At 36.1% G+C, this 17,991-nt stretch overlaps 2 protein-coding genes across 2 annotated transcripts in view; one reads left to right on the top strand and one right to left on the bottom strand.

Moving 5' to 3' along the window:
- The window catches only part of Orc1 (origin recognition complex subunit 1), a 32,453-nt gene extending 24,952 nt beyond the window's left edge, over positions 1 to 7,501 (bottom strand). Inside the window, exons 1-3 of the mRNA XM_089243553.1 lie at positions 7,362 to 7,501; positions 3,011 to 3,138; positions 710 to 882 (exon numbers count right to left, since the gene is read on the bottom strand). Coding sequence (XP_089099679.1) covers positions 710 to 882; positions 3,011 to 3,138; positions 7,362 to 7,441 — 381 coding nt within the window. The 5' untranslated portion in view covers positions 7,442 to 7,501. The remainder of the gene's footprint in view (positions 1 to 709; positions 883 to 3,010; positions 3,139 to 7,361) is intronic.
- Positions 7,502 to 12,030: 4,529 nt separating this feature from the next.
- LOC149076029 (ras-related C3 botulinum toxin substrate 1-like) lies at positions 12,031 to 17,402 on the top strand. Its single transcript, XM_089245482.1, has 5 exons — positions 12,031 to 12,266; positions 13,119 to 13,178; positions 13,721 to 13,841; positions 15,744 to 15,806; positions 17,093 to 17,402. Exons 1-5 carry the CDS (start codon positions 12,229 to 12,231, stop codon positions 17,360 to 17,362), a joined length of 552 nt encoding a protein of 183 aa, XP_089101608.1. The 5' UTR covers positions 12,031 to 12,228; the 3' UTR covers positions 17,363 to 17,402.
- Positions 17,403 to 17,991: the final 589 nt, after the last annotated feature.

Raw genomic sequence — 17,991 nt, 5'->3', positions numbered from 1 at the left:
TGAAAATAAAGGAAATAATATAAACTAATGTAGGCTTCAGAAGAGCTGTCTTTTGGAATAAATATCACCTGGTGGGAAGGGGGAAACAGAGAAGGTACACATGAAATACTGATGCAGTAGTGAATAGTCAAACTTTGTAAGTGGGTTATCAGGATAACATGTTACTCAGCTTACTGCACCACTTTTAGAAATCCAGACTGTCCTCCATGGTGTTCTCATGTTATCAAACATGATACTACATTTCCACGTTCTGCTTAAGGGGTCACTTTATAGACAGCATGGCTACATATAAATTTTCGTACAAAATGGACACTTTTCATACAATGCATATAATAAGCCGAATGTAAGCTTGAATGAATAAATTTCCAATACTGAACTCGCTTGAATAATGAAAAATTGATTTCATGTGCATGAGAGCATAAATGGGAGATAGGAAATATCAACGCCATGGCTTTGTTTATCGGGTCACTCCGCTTATAGGGGTCATATTTTTTCTCTCTCAAGTGTGACTGACTCCCTGATAAGGTTTGGTTGTAATTATTTTTAAGCATTAAAAAATTAAAAGAGCATCAAATTTCATTCACAAAAATTTTTGTAAAAATTCTAGGATAATATCAAAATCAAGGATTAACTATTAGTTTGTGAGATCCATGCATGCGAATTATTAAATCATCAAATTTTGATGTACTCTTTTTAAATTCTTACTCACCACACATTTACTAAAGATGGATTCTGCATCAATTATATTTTCAAATAGATTTCGTTGCTCTTCAAATACCTCACACTGCCATGTATTTTGAAGTAATTTCAAATATTGGTCTGGCAAATCTGAAAGTCTAGAATACCATTGGACTTTGGCCTTGAATGGCTCTAGTCCTTCACCTGAAATAAAATACATAAATTAGATACAAGAATTACTTCCAGATGGAATGAAATTGATGACATGAAATTTTTGTATTCTTATGTTTTTCAAAATATAAGCTGAGAGTGAACTTTCATAGATTTGGCGCTCCTTATAAAGACCGTCATTCCATTGAAAAGGAATGTTATATCAAAAAGAAAATACATTATCATCATTATAATGTGCAGTCTCTGATTCGAAGGTTGGCAATTACGGCTCTCCATCTTACTCGATCTTGTCTCTTTAAATAACGATACTGTTGTCCACTACACTCCTTCAGCTCCTACGTCTTCATTTTTCTTGTTATTCCTCACTTCTTATATCCTTGTAATATCAGTGTTGCGTCTTCTCCTGCAGACCCTCTTAGGATGTGTCCAGCAGTGTGGAGATTTCCCAGTTCTCCCCTTCCAGAGTTCTTTATTGGTGATTTGTCAGTCTACTTTATTTTTAGCATTCTTCTGTAGCACTAAACATCAAATGAATTGATCTTTCTTTTGATTTCCTTGTTCTATGTCCAGGTTTTACATGCATACAGTAGGACCGGCCATATGTAACATCTAAGGAGCCTCATTTTTAGTTTCACACACACACATGTATAGGTTCCTCCTTAAGAATTCCTTAATTTCCAAAAGGATTCTTTAGCAAGCTGAACTCCCCTTCTCGCTTCCATAGCGATTCTTCCATCATTTGTTATGCAACTTCCTAGGCAAGTGAATATGTCCACTATTTCAATTTTTTTCATTTTCTGAAGTAAAATTTTTATTTCCTTCTCTTTCAGTGATCAAATAATAAAAATCATGATTTTTTTTTTTTATTTTGATGTCACCAATTTCATGAGCTGTCAAATGAGAAGCATAAAAATAAATACAAGCAATCTGATTTGACTGCGTGATTTAAAAAAAAGAAAATACAATTTGGTATATCAAAATCAGTAAATTTTTCAGAAAAGCTTTTATTTGTTAGCATGATATAGGCTATTAAATCTACTAAAGTTTTTAAGTATGTCACTAGAATTATCACTGAAAGGGTCCCAGATATGAATTTGAAACTCCTAAGATATAAACATCTAGAAACTTGTTTATGTAACATGAAAGTTGATTGTTCTTTAAATATTTGTGGGGATAAACTAGCTTTTTCAGAGTGAGAAACAATTTCATTCCCAAGACACTAGTGTATTTTGTGAGAAACATATTCTGGCAACACAGTGAGAGGGCCTTCATTTCACTTAGACTCCAACTGAAAATATTGATCCTTCAACATGTGTTAATTACAAACATAATGCTTCAATATAATTTCACACATGCTTCCTCATTTTTCACATATGCTTCAATATAACTTCAGACAAAATAGGTAGACTGCGTTTATTACCATGTTTTGTTGGGCGTGTGTTATTACATATGGCAGCCCCAGCAAACACGAAACAATCACAACTTCCATTCATCAGATTTATCATTCACTGGAACACACATTTCAGCATGTACTGATTTGCTAGAAATTCTGCAGAGGAATGTGTATGAGGTACATGTACGATTAAATAGTAGTATGTGTATTATGCATTGACAATTTATCATGACGTGTTATTTAGTTAATTTTTCTCATTTTATTTTGTCATGCATGCAAAGAGTAACTCCTAATAATTTGATCTCGAGCAAATGCTAGATATTTTCCAACTGCTCATATTAACCAAGTTTGAATGTATTGTTGCATACAACCAGTAGCATGACCAAATTACATTATACAAGGAGTTTATTCTCCAAAAGAAACATTCCCGCATTTATTAAATTTACAAAGTAGAAATAAAAAATGTATTCCTCTGGAACGGACTGCTTCACAAGAGTGGGAATAGCCCAACAGGTAGCATATAGGACTAGTAGAATATTTAAATACCATGATGAAAAGTGAACAAAAAAAGTTGATTAAAAAAGGAAATGTTTCCTTTAGAAAATAAGCTCCTCATATTATGTTCTTCCAGGATGACTCAAAAATTGGCAGGGACATCTGGTCACCCTATTTAAAATATTACAAATAAGATTTTAAAATCAGCTCTGTTTGTACAGCACAAGTCAGTGTAAACTAGGTAATTTCAAATATAAGGTAATAAAAACTTACCTATATCATACATGTCAACAATTTGAGCCACATAACACTGTGTGTAGTCTTCGGGGTCCAAAATATCATCATTTCGAACAAGAACGTAATCTCCCGTTGAAATCTTCAAATTGCCATTGATAAAAGTCCTAAAAAATCAGCGAAAAGAAATTGAATGGAGTACAATAAGATGAAATTTGTACATGAATAAAATATTCATACCAATAAAATTTCATCATTCATGAGTAATTATTCAGATTATCTTTACAAAAAAAATTTCCCTGTGCTCACATTTTGAACAACAATATTATTAGAGTTCTCCCAAAATAAAATGTGTTTCGTTAAGTTGTTTTATTCATCTTATAAGTACCTTTTACTACGTGAATTTAAATATACACACCCAAGAGATGCTCTCTGACGGAGAGATTAAGAAAAAAAGAGGTGTTAAGCGAATTAAATGCAAGAATATTAAAATCTGAATCTGAGATTAATCTATCATTGCACTCCAACCCAGGTACAGCCCTAGTGAATTTGAATAATAGCGCGCATGCGCACAAACACCCCTCACAGATATTTCTTCGACCCTTCAAGTGAGATCATGACTTGAAAACTACCAAGAAACTTTAATAGTTTTGGAATTACTTTTTTTAAATAGTGATTTAAAAGGTATTATTTTCATCAGTCGTCTATCGGGAAGGTGTGGCTATAACTTGAAAGGTGTTCAGGGTGTGTTTGAGAGTCGCTTTTTGTGAATTTCGGGAGTGGGCGTGCTGTGAGAGGTTGATGGGATGGGGGGGGGGCAAATTTAAACTTAAGGGACACCCTACATAGTATTGATTAGTTTTTTCTTTCATGATATAGGCATATGCTTTTATATTGAGTTGCTGCAGTTTGGTTATATTTGACATCCATATTTTTTAATGGGCATTTTTTTTTTTCAGGTATCTTGTTGGGCAATTCGTCTGCTGTGGACTTTGTGTCTGTATTCGTCTAAGTGGGCTAAATTTGGAATATGGTATTTTCCATTAGAAACTATCAACAGAAAAGTGTGAGAAATGGCTCTCGCACGGGCCGCTGTGGTGGTCGAGTGGTCAGAGTGACGGACTCTCGTCCCAAGGTTCCGGGTTCGAACCCCACAGTCGACACAGTGGTGGTCAGCTGAAGTTGGTTTTCTGTGGTTCTCATCTGCAAGGCGCGAATGCGAGCCGATCTCCCCTTTGAAAAGTCTCCCACAGAGAGCAACAGAACTACAAACAGTAAATGTAATTCAATCATAACACATCACTCACTTCTGAAATATAGCTGGCAGCACTGAAAAATCAAACAATACTACATATGCACTCAGACTGTTAGGTACACAGTTACACTTCTGGCACAACTCACTAGGTAGTAAATCGCCTGTAGATGGTGATAGACCCGAGTTGTTTTGTTTGAAAGAAAGAAAAGGCTATTGTAAGGGGAAGGGATTCAGCAATTAACCAAATAAAAATGGATATATTTTTATTCTAAAAATTTACTAGACTGATTATATAGGGGGGTGGAGAAGGTCACCCTTAAAAGCATTGGATTGGAAGAGGGCTGTACCGTAAGCTGTAAAGATGCTGGGCAGATTGAATTTCAGGGCTTTTTTACATCAGGAACCCCTGATGATCAGTGCATTGTTACTAGACTGGCCAGTGAGCAACCAAAAGAGTGACCTAGAGAGCATAAAAGCATGTGAATGACCAAAGCAGTGCGCAAGTATGCTAACGACCAAAAGGTATGACAGCCATAGTGTTATATGAGGTGTTCACAATCATAGTAGACCAAGCCTTATTAAAAAAACAGTGATAGTTAGCTCAGAAGGTGCAGTAAAGTCTGTTATGTTCACTGCCATAGTGGGCCAAGTTTGTAGTTCACACACTTTCTCAGAGGTGGCATTCATTTTCACAGCTGGTGAAGTAATACATAAAACTTTCACAGCCATACTGAACCAAATACATTCTTGATTAGAATTTTGATTGCCTCGTTGCTATTTTTCATTATATTAATCATTTTCCAAGTCAAAATAAGTTGCGATTTTGAGTCTTTTGGAAAGAAATATGTTCCGATTCCTCACATGAATCATAGGATGATAATATTGTCAACTGTAGGTACCTAATATTGCAACTTAGCTGAGGATGTGTTTATAGATGTTTGAATAAGGATTGCATCACATCAGCCACTTCAGGCTCTAGAGGTAGACATACTCCTGGAATCAAAAGTGACATTACAGGCATTAATGATCATATAATTTGATCACATGGTCATTTCTAGCCTATCAAAGTCACTATTCCAAGAAAGATAGACTAGAAAGTACCTTCACCCTGATCTTTTGATTCGGAAGACGTATGACATATATGTAGAGGAATGTGTGGCAAAGAAAAAATCTCTGTGAAAGAAATTTTATTACAAATAATCTTCAGCACAAAATTTAATTTAGACTTAAAGCCACCAAGTAGAGATACATGTAAATTATTAAATTACGCGATGACATGTCCATGAAGTTTATAACAGGAAATTATGAAATCACTACAAAAAGCTAAATAAGAGCTTCACTTGCAGAAAGCATAGCAGGCTAGAGAAAATGAAAACAAGGATAAAGCCAGGCCCCAAAGCAGAATGTTTTGAATTGTTCTGCAACGAGTCCTCGGCTGACTGGAAATGTTCTACATTAAAACCACCATACAGTGTGTTTTGATAGTGTGCTTTCTAACTTTTCTTAAAATTCTTCCATATTGTTCTGCAGTAGCACTAATTGTTCTGCGATGTACATCGCAAATTTCAGCATATTCTGCTTTGGGGAAGCCAGGGCTGTCATTTCAACTTTTCCTGGGGGGGGGGGGAGACAAAGAACATGTACTCAATATGCATATATACCATTTTTAGTATGTTCTCAAAAGCCAGGGGGCGTTGTCCCCCCGACCCCCCCCCCCAAATGACGGTCCTGGATAAAGCCTTGAATGACACTTACTGCTGTACATTCGACTTGTAAAAAAGCACTTTTCCTAAGCTTTCAACATCCATAGCTTATTACAAATGCAATTTATATGTTTGTAACTTTAGGGTACATTCCTTCAATGATAATGTTAGATACACGCACGTTTGGGATAAAATGGTAGGGGCAAGAGGTTCTCAAGACATTTCTAGCATTATTGTGAGACACTTAAGAGAGAAAGCCTCTAAATATAAGGAAATAATTCCATGTTCTGATGCATGTGTTGGCCAAAACCGGAACATAAAATGCCTCTCACACTGTTGAAACTATTCAATATTATAGATATAACAGCACAGTCAAGTGACCTCAAATTTATGGTGTCTGGCCACTCTTTCCTTCCAAACGACTAAGACTTTGGCCTGATTGAAGCAGTACGTCGCAAAAAAGAACACATTTATGTTCCTTGAAGGAAATAAGAATGCAAAGAGGAGATGCCCAAAATTATTCATGACAGAAATTAAAAATTCTGATTTTGTTTCTACCACTTTAGAAGAAGCTGTCATGAACAGAAAGAAGGACACAGAGAGTTTGTTTCAGTTGGTTGAATATCAGATGGCTGCGAATTTGAGGGGGAGTGATCAAAAGAGTGACTTAGAGGGTATGAAAGCATAAGAGTGACCTATTTTGGAGAGGGAGGTCTAAGTGGGCAATAGACTGGATAGCGAATTTGAGCAATGGAGGAGGGAGAGGGAATTGTGCTACATAAGGTGGCAACAGTACTGTTTTAATTGCTTAAGCCAATGAAGAAAACCAGAAATTCTAGACAGGTGGTGGTGGGGTGCCCCAGGCTGGGCTCCCACACAGGGCCACATGTTTGATCAGCTGGGGCAAGCACACATTTTTGCGCCCTCTCGTAATGTTGAAGGAGGTTAAAGAGTGAAATTTGCACCCCTTCTGGTCTGAGGCACCAGACCCCCCCCCCCCCCCCCCCACTACGTGTGGCATTGCTTCCAGGTCAGACTTTCCATTGGTCCCTATGCAGTGAATTTGTTGAATGAAAGAAAAAAAAAGACAGTAAATGACCAGAATTGCCCCAGCTGGTGCAGTCAGCCTCAACTTTATGGGGGGCCCGGGGGGGGGGGTTGTAATTCTGTTAAAACAGCCTGGACGGCAAAACTATAAATCCACTTTTGGGCTGTACCGTGAACGATAGGAACACTGAATTTCGGGGCTCTTTTTTTTTTGTATCAGCCCTCCCCCTGATGGGGGTGGGGTCTTACCGCAAGGCCTCTATATTGGCTTGGTGCCTTCATTAAAGGGAGGGCCAAGGGTATGCCGGATGATGGTAGCATCACAAAACAAAGGAAGATAATGACACTCGTAATATAAATTGGATATGCATGTTAATTGACTCACTGGTAATGCAGTTCATTGTTCTTTCTTCTTGAAGTAGGAATACCTTCGCCAATCCATCGGAAATCGGAAGCGACGGGCATCTTTTCACGCCAAAATGTTATGAGGATTTAAACTTGTTTACTTGCGTCTCTTCGAAGTTACGGCGGGAAAAATATAAGGCGGTTACAGTTTGCTGACTTACATAGAAAGGGGAAAGCTGACACTTCCCTGACCATATTTTATACAGAAAAATAGGGGACACTTGAGATTTAAAAGAAACGAGACATCGCTGATTCTCGGGAAAAAAAAGTTGCCAATTATGGCTGAAATTATCCTGCAATTATTATTGCAAACGGCGACGATTTCCTAGATTCCACTATGTTATCTAAGACAGTGGTTCTCAACTTGTTGCATATGGCTCCCACCATTGGCGTACGAAAAGGAGGGTTTGGGCTCTAAAGCCGGGTTTTCCTATGAGCAGGTTTCCTGTGCCACGCGCAACGTGATTCGCCTAGCGCGACACGCCGTCCACTCACCAATAAGAAAAGCAGCAAGACTGTTTTCCCACAGAGCGCAATACGCCTGACGACAGCGCTTTACGTCGGGCGTGATTGGTCGACTGACTGCTTCTGGAGGAGTCAAATGCGTCGTGCGCCGCGGTTTTGCCGATATTCTCTTCACTCCTGTGTGTTTTCTTTTCCTTCCCTTCAAACCGGAGCATGCAGACGACAGGGTAGCTGATGCCAAAGCCAGCGCGAACCGAATTAGACTATTTCGCACCGACAGAAACGTGCTACATAATCACGCTACGCGTTTGTGTTTTCCTAGCGAGGGGCATCAGATCAGGGCGGCTATATAAAGTATATGGCTTTGGCATCAGCTACTCTGTCGTCTGCATGCTCCGGTTTGAAGGGAAGGAAAAGAAAACACACAAGAGTGAAGAGAATTTCGGCAAAACCGCGGCGCACGACGCATTTGACTCCTCCAGAAGCAGTCAGTCGATCAATCACGCCCGACGTAAAGTGTTGTCGTCAGGCGTATTGCGCTCCGTAGGAAAACAGTCATGCTGCTTTTCTTACTGGTGAGTGGGCGGCGTGTCGCGCTGAGTGAATCACGTTGCGCGCGGCACAGGAAACCTGCTCCTAGGAAAACCCAGCTTAATCCCCCCCCCCTTCAAGCCGAGATTATAGTGTTATTTTGCAGGAAAAAAACGTAACCCCCTCCCCCAAGAAGGAAAAAAAATTGAACCCCCCCTCCCTAGAGAAAATTCTGTGTACGCCTATGGCTCCCATTCTTGTGGTCCTGGGATGTTCCAACGGGGCCATGGGCAGGGTCGTCTGAAGAGCATAATGGGCCCTCGGGCCAAGTGATTTTTCTGAGGCCCTACTTGGCAAATTCTCGAAAACTTGAACCGGTTCTCATTTTTGTGAGGCCCCGGGTTGTGTCCGGGTGGACTCATGCGTTAAGATGGCACTGGCCACGGGTGAAAATCAAATGAAACGGGGAGCCACGTCAAGTGGTGGAGGGGGCCACGGAGAGCTGTGGAGAGATAAAGCAATAGGGTGTGAAAAAAATGTGTGAAGAACTAATTTCAAAATCCAACAGATATGTTGACAGGGTCATCTTAACCGATGGGCCCGTTCGGGCATAAACCAGAATCTCCCGTCCATGGGGGGGGGGGGGGAGGGGCTGCTACACGGTTATCACTTTGCTCGAGGACCCACACATCAGATATCACAACTTTTTACGGGTAAAGAATCTCGAGACGGCTTCATTTTTTATGTGAAATAATTTTTGATGGGATTTCACTTCTTTTCGTAAGTACCGCAGTCCCCTTTTTTGACGTTGCGTACTTTTTGTGTGTGTGGACATCATTTTATTTTATTTTTTCAATTATATTTTGTACATTGTTTCACCATACGATGCCAAGTACACGAGCTGAAAGGCCTTCTTACTATGATGGCCGCATGATCCGTATTTTAAAAAAATATTCCAGTAATTTTTCTGTCCCTACCCTACTTTTACAAATATGTTCAGGTTTTCCCAGAGGCGCATTTATGGTTTTGCCGTGTGTGGGCTATACGAATTTGACCGCCCTTCTCCCATTCTAGTCTAATTTCCTTGACTACTCTTCCCTCGAATTCGCCATCCTTTCCGGTAAACCTCTTGGTACAGTAATCGGCCCATGGCCCCCACATCCTGAGGCAGGGCCCCTAGGCTGGGATCTTTTACGGGCCCCCCGGCCAGACTTTTATGAGGCCCCCTTTATGATGAATTTATAGCGTGAAAAAACAAAAAAATGATTAAAATCCTCTCGGGCCCCAGGGCTGGAGCCTTGTCAGCCCACCCCTTGTGGGGGCCATGAATCGGCCAGCTATCATAAATAATGCAGGCCAATGCTTGAGCGAGACATGTTATGTGGATCATGAGGAGAAACTAATTTATAATTTTTCCTCTGCTTTTCTAACATGGGCTGCTTTCATTTGAAACAAAATCATTTACGTCTAACACCATCTGGTCAAAGCGAAGTTAAAACATAGCAACACCAAGTTCCCTATCTCTCAGATCACTTATTCGCGTTTAAATGAGGCTGGAAGTGGGGTGGGGGGGGGGGATTTTTTTCTGATAATTAATCGAAGAGTTGGAAAATTTAAAAAAAAAGGCAATTCCTTTGTTCTTAATGCTCAAAATATCCAAATTTCACAAATTATGACTTTGGGAATTCACTAATAAACTTAAAACTATGTCAACATAGGCATTTGTCAGGAAAATTACAAAAAGACATTTTTACCGAAAAGTTTGAAAATAGGCAAAACAAAAGGCATTTATGACATTTTGTCTGAGCTTCTGGGCTCTATCAATAATATATTATTTTATTTTTGTGAAATATATATTTAATAATTTACTTAATTTAATCTTGGTGCGAATCGCAATCGAATATATGTTTAAAATGTTTGCTTAATTATGTTTGATTAATGATTTTTATTATATTTTGAATGCTTTAGAATTTCATTAAAAGTTGAAATGCGACGCGTTGGTTTCAGTTTCTTATAAATTGTGTGTATGAATTTTTCATTTAAATTTAAAACTTGCGGGCGCGGTAGCCCAGGTCGATAAAGGATGTTTAGAGGTGTCGCGAGTTCGATACCCGGTTCGTCCTTGTCAGAAAACTTTCCTGACACAGGGGTACAACAAAAACGGCGACTTGACCGCAACAAAAAATTGCTACCGCAGGGATCCCCCATCTAGGGGTTAGCGCATCAACCTCTCGATGAGTATAAAAAACAAGCCTGCCGTTCAGAATCGGCAATAGTAGGTCCCGGTCTAGAAAGTTAGCCCTCATGTGCACAAAATGACCGTGGTGCGACAAAAAAACTTGTTCCGGCACCTTACACGACATATATTGAAAAGATAAGAAATAAAAATAGGATATATATATATATATATATATATATATATATATATATATATATATATTGGGGCACAACGTCAATGCATCCTGAGTATTTAATTGTGAACGTTCTTTTAATTTCAGTATTTAAATATGTTCGTGACACGGCCAACATATATATATGACATTTACCTTTTAAGATTTTATCTGCAATAAGAATTTCAATATTTTTTTCTGAAACTACTAATTTTTTTAGATTCTGCGAGTAAAAAGAATTAAATTACTATAACCTTCGGAAGATAGAGAAGCCACCAATTATATAAGTACGAAAAACATTCGATAAAAATTCGATTAATCAGTCGATTAAGCGATTAAAATTTTTTGATTAACTGTTAAAAATTTTAATCGATTCCCAGAACTAAATCGGGAAAAGGTTCTCGCGTGTTCTATTCCTAGAAGTTTATTCTCGTAATCCCCTTTCAAGGTAGTCGTCATCGTTACCAAAAACTCGTAGCCTTTGTTCTCGGCCTTAGCTTTATGTAGGAGATTTGGATTTTTGAATTGATTTTAAAGGTATCCTGAACAATGACACCCTGGTTGGGAAACATAACCCCTTTGTTTTACTCTCTACGTAATTTTATTGCAAATATAACTCGCAGCATGTTTGGGTGCACTAGTGGCTTCGTTTGAAAATCACTGCAACAGCGAAATTATAATCAAGAATAAGGAAAAAACTCTTTCAATTTATATGGGCATTATGAATAAACGAACTAGATAAAATAAATAAATAATGAATTAAAATAAATAAATAAAAACTACCAGAAGAATAAAAAAGTGCAAAAAAGTGTGTTTTAGAAAATAGAGATAAAAAATAATTTGTAATATATATATATATATATATATATATTAAATTGATGTTTTCCAACAAGAAGTGGCGAGAAAAATCCCTTGGACAAAATTGTAAAATCGATGATGGTCAAAAATCTAGGAAAAAATGAGAAAATTTCGGGATTGATTTAATTTTCGAAACTTTGATGGGGCGCAATCGCAAAAGCGGTGAAAAATATTTTTTACGTTAAGAAAACTTAAATTCATTCAAAACATTTGAATAATATATGGTAGAATCGTTTTATGAATCTATACAGATAAAATTCGGTCAAAAACTCATCACGTGAATTACTTATCACACGATTTCTTTTGACAATAAAAAGAAATAATCTCACTTGAGATTGAAATTTGGAAGATATTGCGATATCCAAAGATAATGATTGTGTGCTGACACATTTTTCATATGTCTTTGCAATCGGTTGTTTTACTCATGCGATAAGCGATGACGGTGAAGTTCGGCAAAAGCTAAAAGTGTTGTATTTTTAACCGTTTTGGACATGAAAGTCTCGTCATTCCACTGCTAGATTCCTCTCTAGCTTGAACGCAAGTAGCCCTTTCCTCCGTGTTGCGGATTTACAGTTTAGCCTACTAAATTTCAACTAGCTTTCCATGATGCAAAAGATTAAATGTGTTGCTGTAGGAGATAAGTAAGTACCGTAATATAAGTATTACATTTGAACGAAAGGTAATTTGTAGCATTTTCATTCATCAGTCATACAATCAAACTCACTTCTACGAATTTCAATAGACTAGTCAGATTGTTTAAATGGTCCAAAATAAGAAATATCGTTTCGGGAGAAATCGTGAGTAAAAATGTTAACATAGTCATGCATACTAAAATTATATTCAGGCATAATTTGTTTCTTGCATAAGAAATTTGAATAAAATATTGTAGTACAGTGAAAAAAAAAATAAATAAAACATTCTATTCGTAATAAGCTAGGTTCATCATATAGTATATAGATATGAGGGTTTGATTGTAACTTATTTTAGAAAAAAGTTTTTAATGGAAATAAAGTTCAGTTTTTTGCGATTAACCATGAAAATTTAAATTTCAGTTTTTCTTCTCTTTTGATGTAACTTTAAATCTGGTAATATAAAGTTAAGTGAAATTGAATGGTGCGGAAAACTCAGAAAAATATTTTCTGTTGATATATACAGTAGGATATTTTGAAAAAAAAAATTAAATTTAAAAATGTGCATGCAGAAAAAATTATAAATACTCCCTATTAAGTACTTCCCTACCAAATACTTATGCAAAAAGGTTATTTTATTATTTATTTGTCAATTGAATTTTCATATTACTTTTAAAAACTAAAAATGCAATGTTAAATTCATTAACTTAATTATTAATTTCGTACTAATTTTTAAAATCAATAATATGAGTTTGATTTATGAGTTTTTAATCTTTGTATATTAGCATGGATAATAGTAGTATGTGATTATTTTCGTTTGTGATAATTGTAGATGATGAATAATTGTTATTTACAACTTTTTAGGGGAATCGGGAGATTTACTCTGCTTGACAATTTTACAAAAGAACATACGTTTGATACAATGTAAGTGTTGTGTTTTTTTTTGCTTTTTTTGGGAAATGCTTGAACGGAAATAACTTTAAATAGAGGCATAATGTGGGTTCAATTGATAAAATTATAAATACACGTGCGGTACAATTAATTCAACATAAAAATTTATCGGGTCTAACAATATTTCTATTTTATTAATTCACAATATTTTTTTATAATGTTCTAATTTAAAATTTATCATTAATATCTAAATACTGAAACATAAGAAGGTATAGTAAAAGCTATCGAAGTACGAGACCTACGGTTCCATTAAAATCTTTCTAAGTTAGAGAGGTGTCCAATATATACAGGTACAGTATTGGGGAAATTTCGGGTAAAAGGATTATGGATGGCTCCATTCAAAACTATTCAATGTGTAACTAGGTGTCCATGATATAGAGGTATCCAAATCGACAGGTTTTATTGCAATTGAATTTTTTTTGTGTGTGAATTCTGAGCTTTTTCTTATTTCTTATTTCCTATTTATAACTTACTGGTGATTATCAGTTGTTATACATATAAATCTTATTTTCTAGAGGAGAGCGATATACAGCTTATATTGAACTCGGCGATGCAACTGTTCACTTGGTTCTGCGGTACCCTCCTGTAGAAGATCACTACAGTGAATTAAGGATAGGGGGTGAATACCCTGAAGCGGTATGACTTTTATATAATTTGAAAATCAAATCTATTGAATTGTAAAGTTTCACAACTGTTGGTGAAACGGGTTTCACAAACTTGCACTATGAATTTTGATATTCTTAATTTCATTTTTTTTATTGTTTTCTTTAGTCGTTTGATTTGCGTATTTTGAATCGAAAATTGGTATTTTAGTCTTCTTAGACAAGTCAAAATATTTCGCAAATAACACAGTTATTTTTTTTTTCTGTTTTAATGCATTTATATATGTAACGTGTTTTATATTGATTCGGAAACGAAAACCAGAATTTTATAATCCATCTCAATTTCTTATTAATATAATCTAGTAAACCGTTTAAAACTTAATCAAAATTGTAGTTCCATGGGCAGTGTATTTAGAGTTTTGATTTATTGTTATCACATGTTGTATACATATTTTTTTTCTTTTTCATAATTTTAAATATTTTTTATCAATACTTTATAGCCAAACGAAATTTTCCCCCAGCTTTTTTTTTTCATTTGTGACATTTGAAAAACATTAGTTCCAGTCCTATAACCCCAGTTGCCACCTATCGAATTTTGCGTTGAGAAGGTTAAGAAGAATGTAGCCATCACTCGAACCTTCTTTTAAATCAATTAGAATTGTAATGGATTTACAAATTAGGTTAATTAAGGAAAAAAGAAGTAAGTGTTTTTATTAAATGTCCTTCTCCTGGCTATTTTTTTTGTGAGAAATATTTAATTGAAAATCATTTTCACTTTTTAACACATTTTTCAGTCGAAAGACATTTATTATTTCGAAAAAGCACATGTTTTCAACATTCTTAGTTTTTTATCAGTGTTGCAAAATATGTAAAAATGTCTTTCTCCTGGCATTAGGTGACCAGAAGGAAAATTTGATCATAAGTTAGGAGATAAAAACAAAAAAATTCAGATTTCACGGTTGCAACATCAAGCTGCAGTAATGTTTCATGTCAAGACTTTACTGTGAGAGTGCATCTCATGCTCTAGCTCATAGTTTCCTAACCTTTTTTGTTCCATCGCCCCGCCCCCCCCCCAACGCAATCTAACCCATAGGATCCTATATTATACCCGTAGCTTCTACCACCCCCTGGAACTTTCCATCGCCCCCAAGGGGGCGTTAACGCCTACGTTGGGAATCACTGCTCTAGCTCAACAAAGACAAATTAGAAATTTGTTGTTTTCCATAAACTTGACGAAAAAATGAGCGAGAAACACAAATAAAAAAAGAAATAAAAATGCAGTTGGCTAAAATATTATTTAGAGCAGTGGTTCTCAACCGGTGCTCCGCGGGCCGCTCGAGGAAAATAAAAGAAAAAACAGTAATTTGAAAAAAATAATTATAATTAATTTAGAATAATAAGAATAAATCAGTAATTTTTTGCTGAATAAGTAAAAAATAGGTCTACGGGGCTCCGCCATAAACATTATATGCCACAAAGGGCTCCGCGAGTCAAAAAGGTTGAGAATCGCTGGTTTAGAGTATCGCTGCTTGTTCAAGTTGAAAATGAGCTACCAAAATAGAATTATAAAATAGAAAATTATATTAATTTTTTTCAACATGAACTTTTAATAAACTTTGCTGCTGACTATATTTCATTTATCACCAGATAAAGAAGTGTTCCTAAGAAAATTTTTGGATTTTTTTGGTTGACATTTATTTTTGATAACTTTTTTTTTACTTTTTGTCCAATTTCGTGAGAATGACCCGTAAACAATATTTGTGATAGCATGTTTCGTGTGAGTTACGGCATGTTGAAAACGAAGCTATTGCTTTCAGTGATTGTACATGAATCAGTAATGTGTGTACTCATGCATGTATGACATCTTTGATATATAAAAATGTATGAGTGTACAGCTTTTTCTTCTTTCCATTCAAAACTTTTCTTTTTACTCTAGGATGGATTTGTTGTTTGTTTTTCCATTGTGGATCCAGCGTCATTTCAAAATGTCAAATCAAAAGTAAGGATAGATACATTTCGACACTTTCGAGTTTTTTTTAAGGTTCTAGTTTTTCACGATTAAATTACAATTAAGTGAGAGTACAGCATGTGATCCAGGGCTTGGCAAATCTATAAAAATTTACATGCCCAACTCAAATAATATACGCCTGAACGTTGCTAACGTTGAACGTTGAACATTCTATATGCTAACGTTGAACGTTGAACATTCTATATGCTAACGTTGAACGTTGAACATTCTATATGCTAACGTTGAACATGTGGTTGAAAAAAGGTACATGCCTGGCCAAAATTTTTAAATGCCCCCGGCTCGTCAGGCAATAGACTACATCCAGCCCTGATGTGATCTTAAGCGGCATACCTACATCCTTTGAGAGCCGGGAATTGAAAAATCAGTTTACCGTGGACTCTTGGGGCAGATGGGGGATTGCCTGAAAATCTCTGACTTTCAAATAAAAACCTCAAGGCATTGCAAAGGTTGTGGTAAGTTTCATGTGCTGGATTATTTTTTCTTACTCTCAGGATGATTCCAAACGTGCAGTATCTGTGGATTCGTTGTTAGAATACAAATCTGCACTTACTGCACTTTTAATAAGATTCTCATTTCGTTTTTTTTTGTATCCTGTGTATATAATATGACAAGTGTAAGATAACAGATGAGATGGCATGGGCCCCCCTCCAATTACTTTCAAAATATACCTCCATCCTAATATGTGTACATTCATCCGTCTAACGAAACCCCGGAACTTTTCTTCAATTCCCAAATCTCGTCTGTAATCACCACAAAATTTGTTAATCGTGACAGTACCCAATCGTCCGGGGAAAATATATTGTAGAAATTTTGTACGTTCTTTTTTTTAACACAAAATAAAGTGTTCCGGACTCTGCCACGAAGCTGGGCTGGAAGAGATCTCGGCAACGGGATAAGTCCAGTGGCAAATTCAGTTACTGCAATTCTGGAATTATCCTGAAAAAATCAGAAAAACCAATAACTTAATTTGAATAAATAATTACGTTTATTCATACACTACTACCTTTAAGGATTTCGTCTATGCCAAGAGTCCATCGCATACTAACATACTAACTGCCCGACATTCAAAGGCTGTTGGTTTACCATGCACACGAACATGCATTTTGACACGGTTGCTAATTCGAATTGATAAATGCATTACACGGCCACGCTGTATATACAGAGGAATTCGGAATTCTTTACAAAAGATTGAAAACTGTGTTTTGTAACGAAAGAATTGGAATTCGTTGAAAAAGAAAATTTGTTTTTATTTATAGTGGAAACCAGAAATCACCGAACATCGTCCAAATGTTCCTTTCATCGTTGTCGGAACAAGAGTCGATCTTCGTGAAGATAAGGATACATTGGAAAGTCTAAAAAAGGACAATATGGAACCGATTTCATATGAACTAGGACAGGCAATGGCAAAAGATATCGGTGCTGTCGGCTATTTTGAATGTTCCGGAGCAACTCAAGAAGGCACAGCGGAAGCTTTTCGAGAATTAGCAAGAGCTGTATGTTTCACTTTACCTGAAACGACAGGATGATTACTTATGTAAATAAATAATTACGTTTTGTTAAATTACATTTAGGGAATGAAATAACTATTTTCAGTGTCTCTCATTATTGGAGTGCATTTTTATAAACTGATAACAAAAAAAAAACAAGTTGTTCGGCTTCGATTATAATTTTCTCCATAATCATTAATAGAGTCTGGAAGTTCAGGCAAAATGGCATAAGTGCCTTTTTTTGCCTATTTTCAAACATTTCTGTAAAAAAAAAATTTTGCTCTTTTTAAAAATTCCAATTCTCAGTATTCATTCTCATCGGAAAGCCCATTTGAATGCAAATAGGCGTAAGTGCCTGAGATAGACAAATGACAAAACAGTATTGTTAGGAATAGATATGTGAAAAATATTTTTCATCTCTACTTACGTATAGTCTTCAGATAGCAACCAACAATATACCGTCGAACTCACAGTGATTTTGTAAGAGTTCTAATCAAAACATAATTATAATTATTTATTATTTGTTCTTTATTTTAACAAGCATTATTTAGCATCATAACTGATTACCTATTTACTATTTGATAAAATCGTCTCCAACCTAAGCGCTTGAAGGATCGCAAACACTTCTTTTGCATGATATTATTGGCTTCATTAATAATACAGTTATT

The sequence above is a fragment of the Pholcus phalangioides genome, unplaced genomic scaffold (assembly GCF_987345545.1).
Source record: "Pholcus phalangioides strain wild (caught in Gottingen) unplaced genomic scaffold, Ppha-v1.0 ptg000015l_1, whole genome shotgun sequence".
In the NCBI taxonomy this organism is placed as follows: Eukaryota; Metazoa; Arthropoda; class Arachnida; order Araneae; family Pholcidae; genus Pholcus; species Pholcus phalangioides.
Note: the sequence above shows the minus strand (reverse complement) of the source record. Positions and strands in the feature narration are given on the sequence as shown.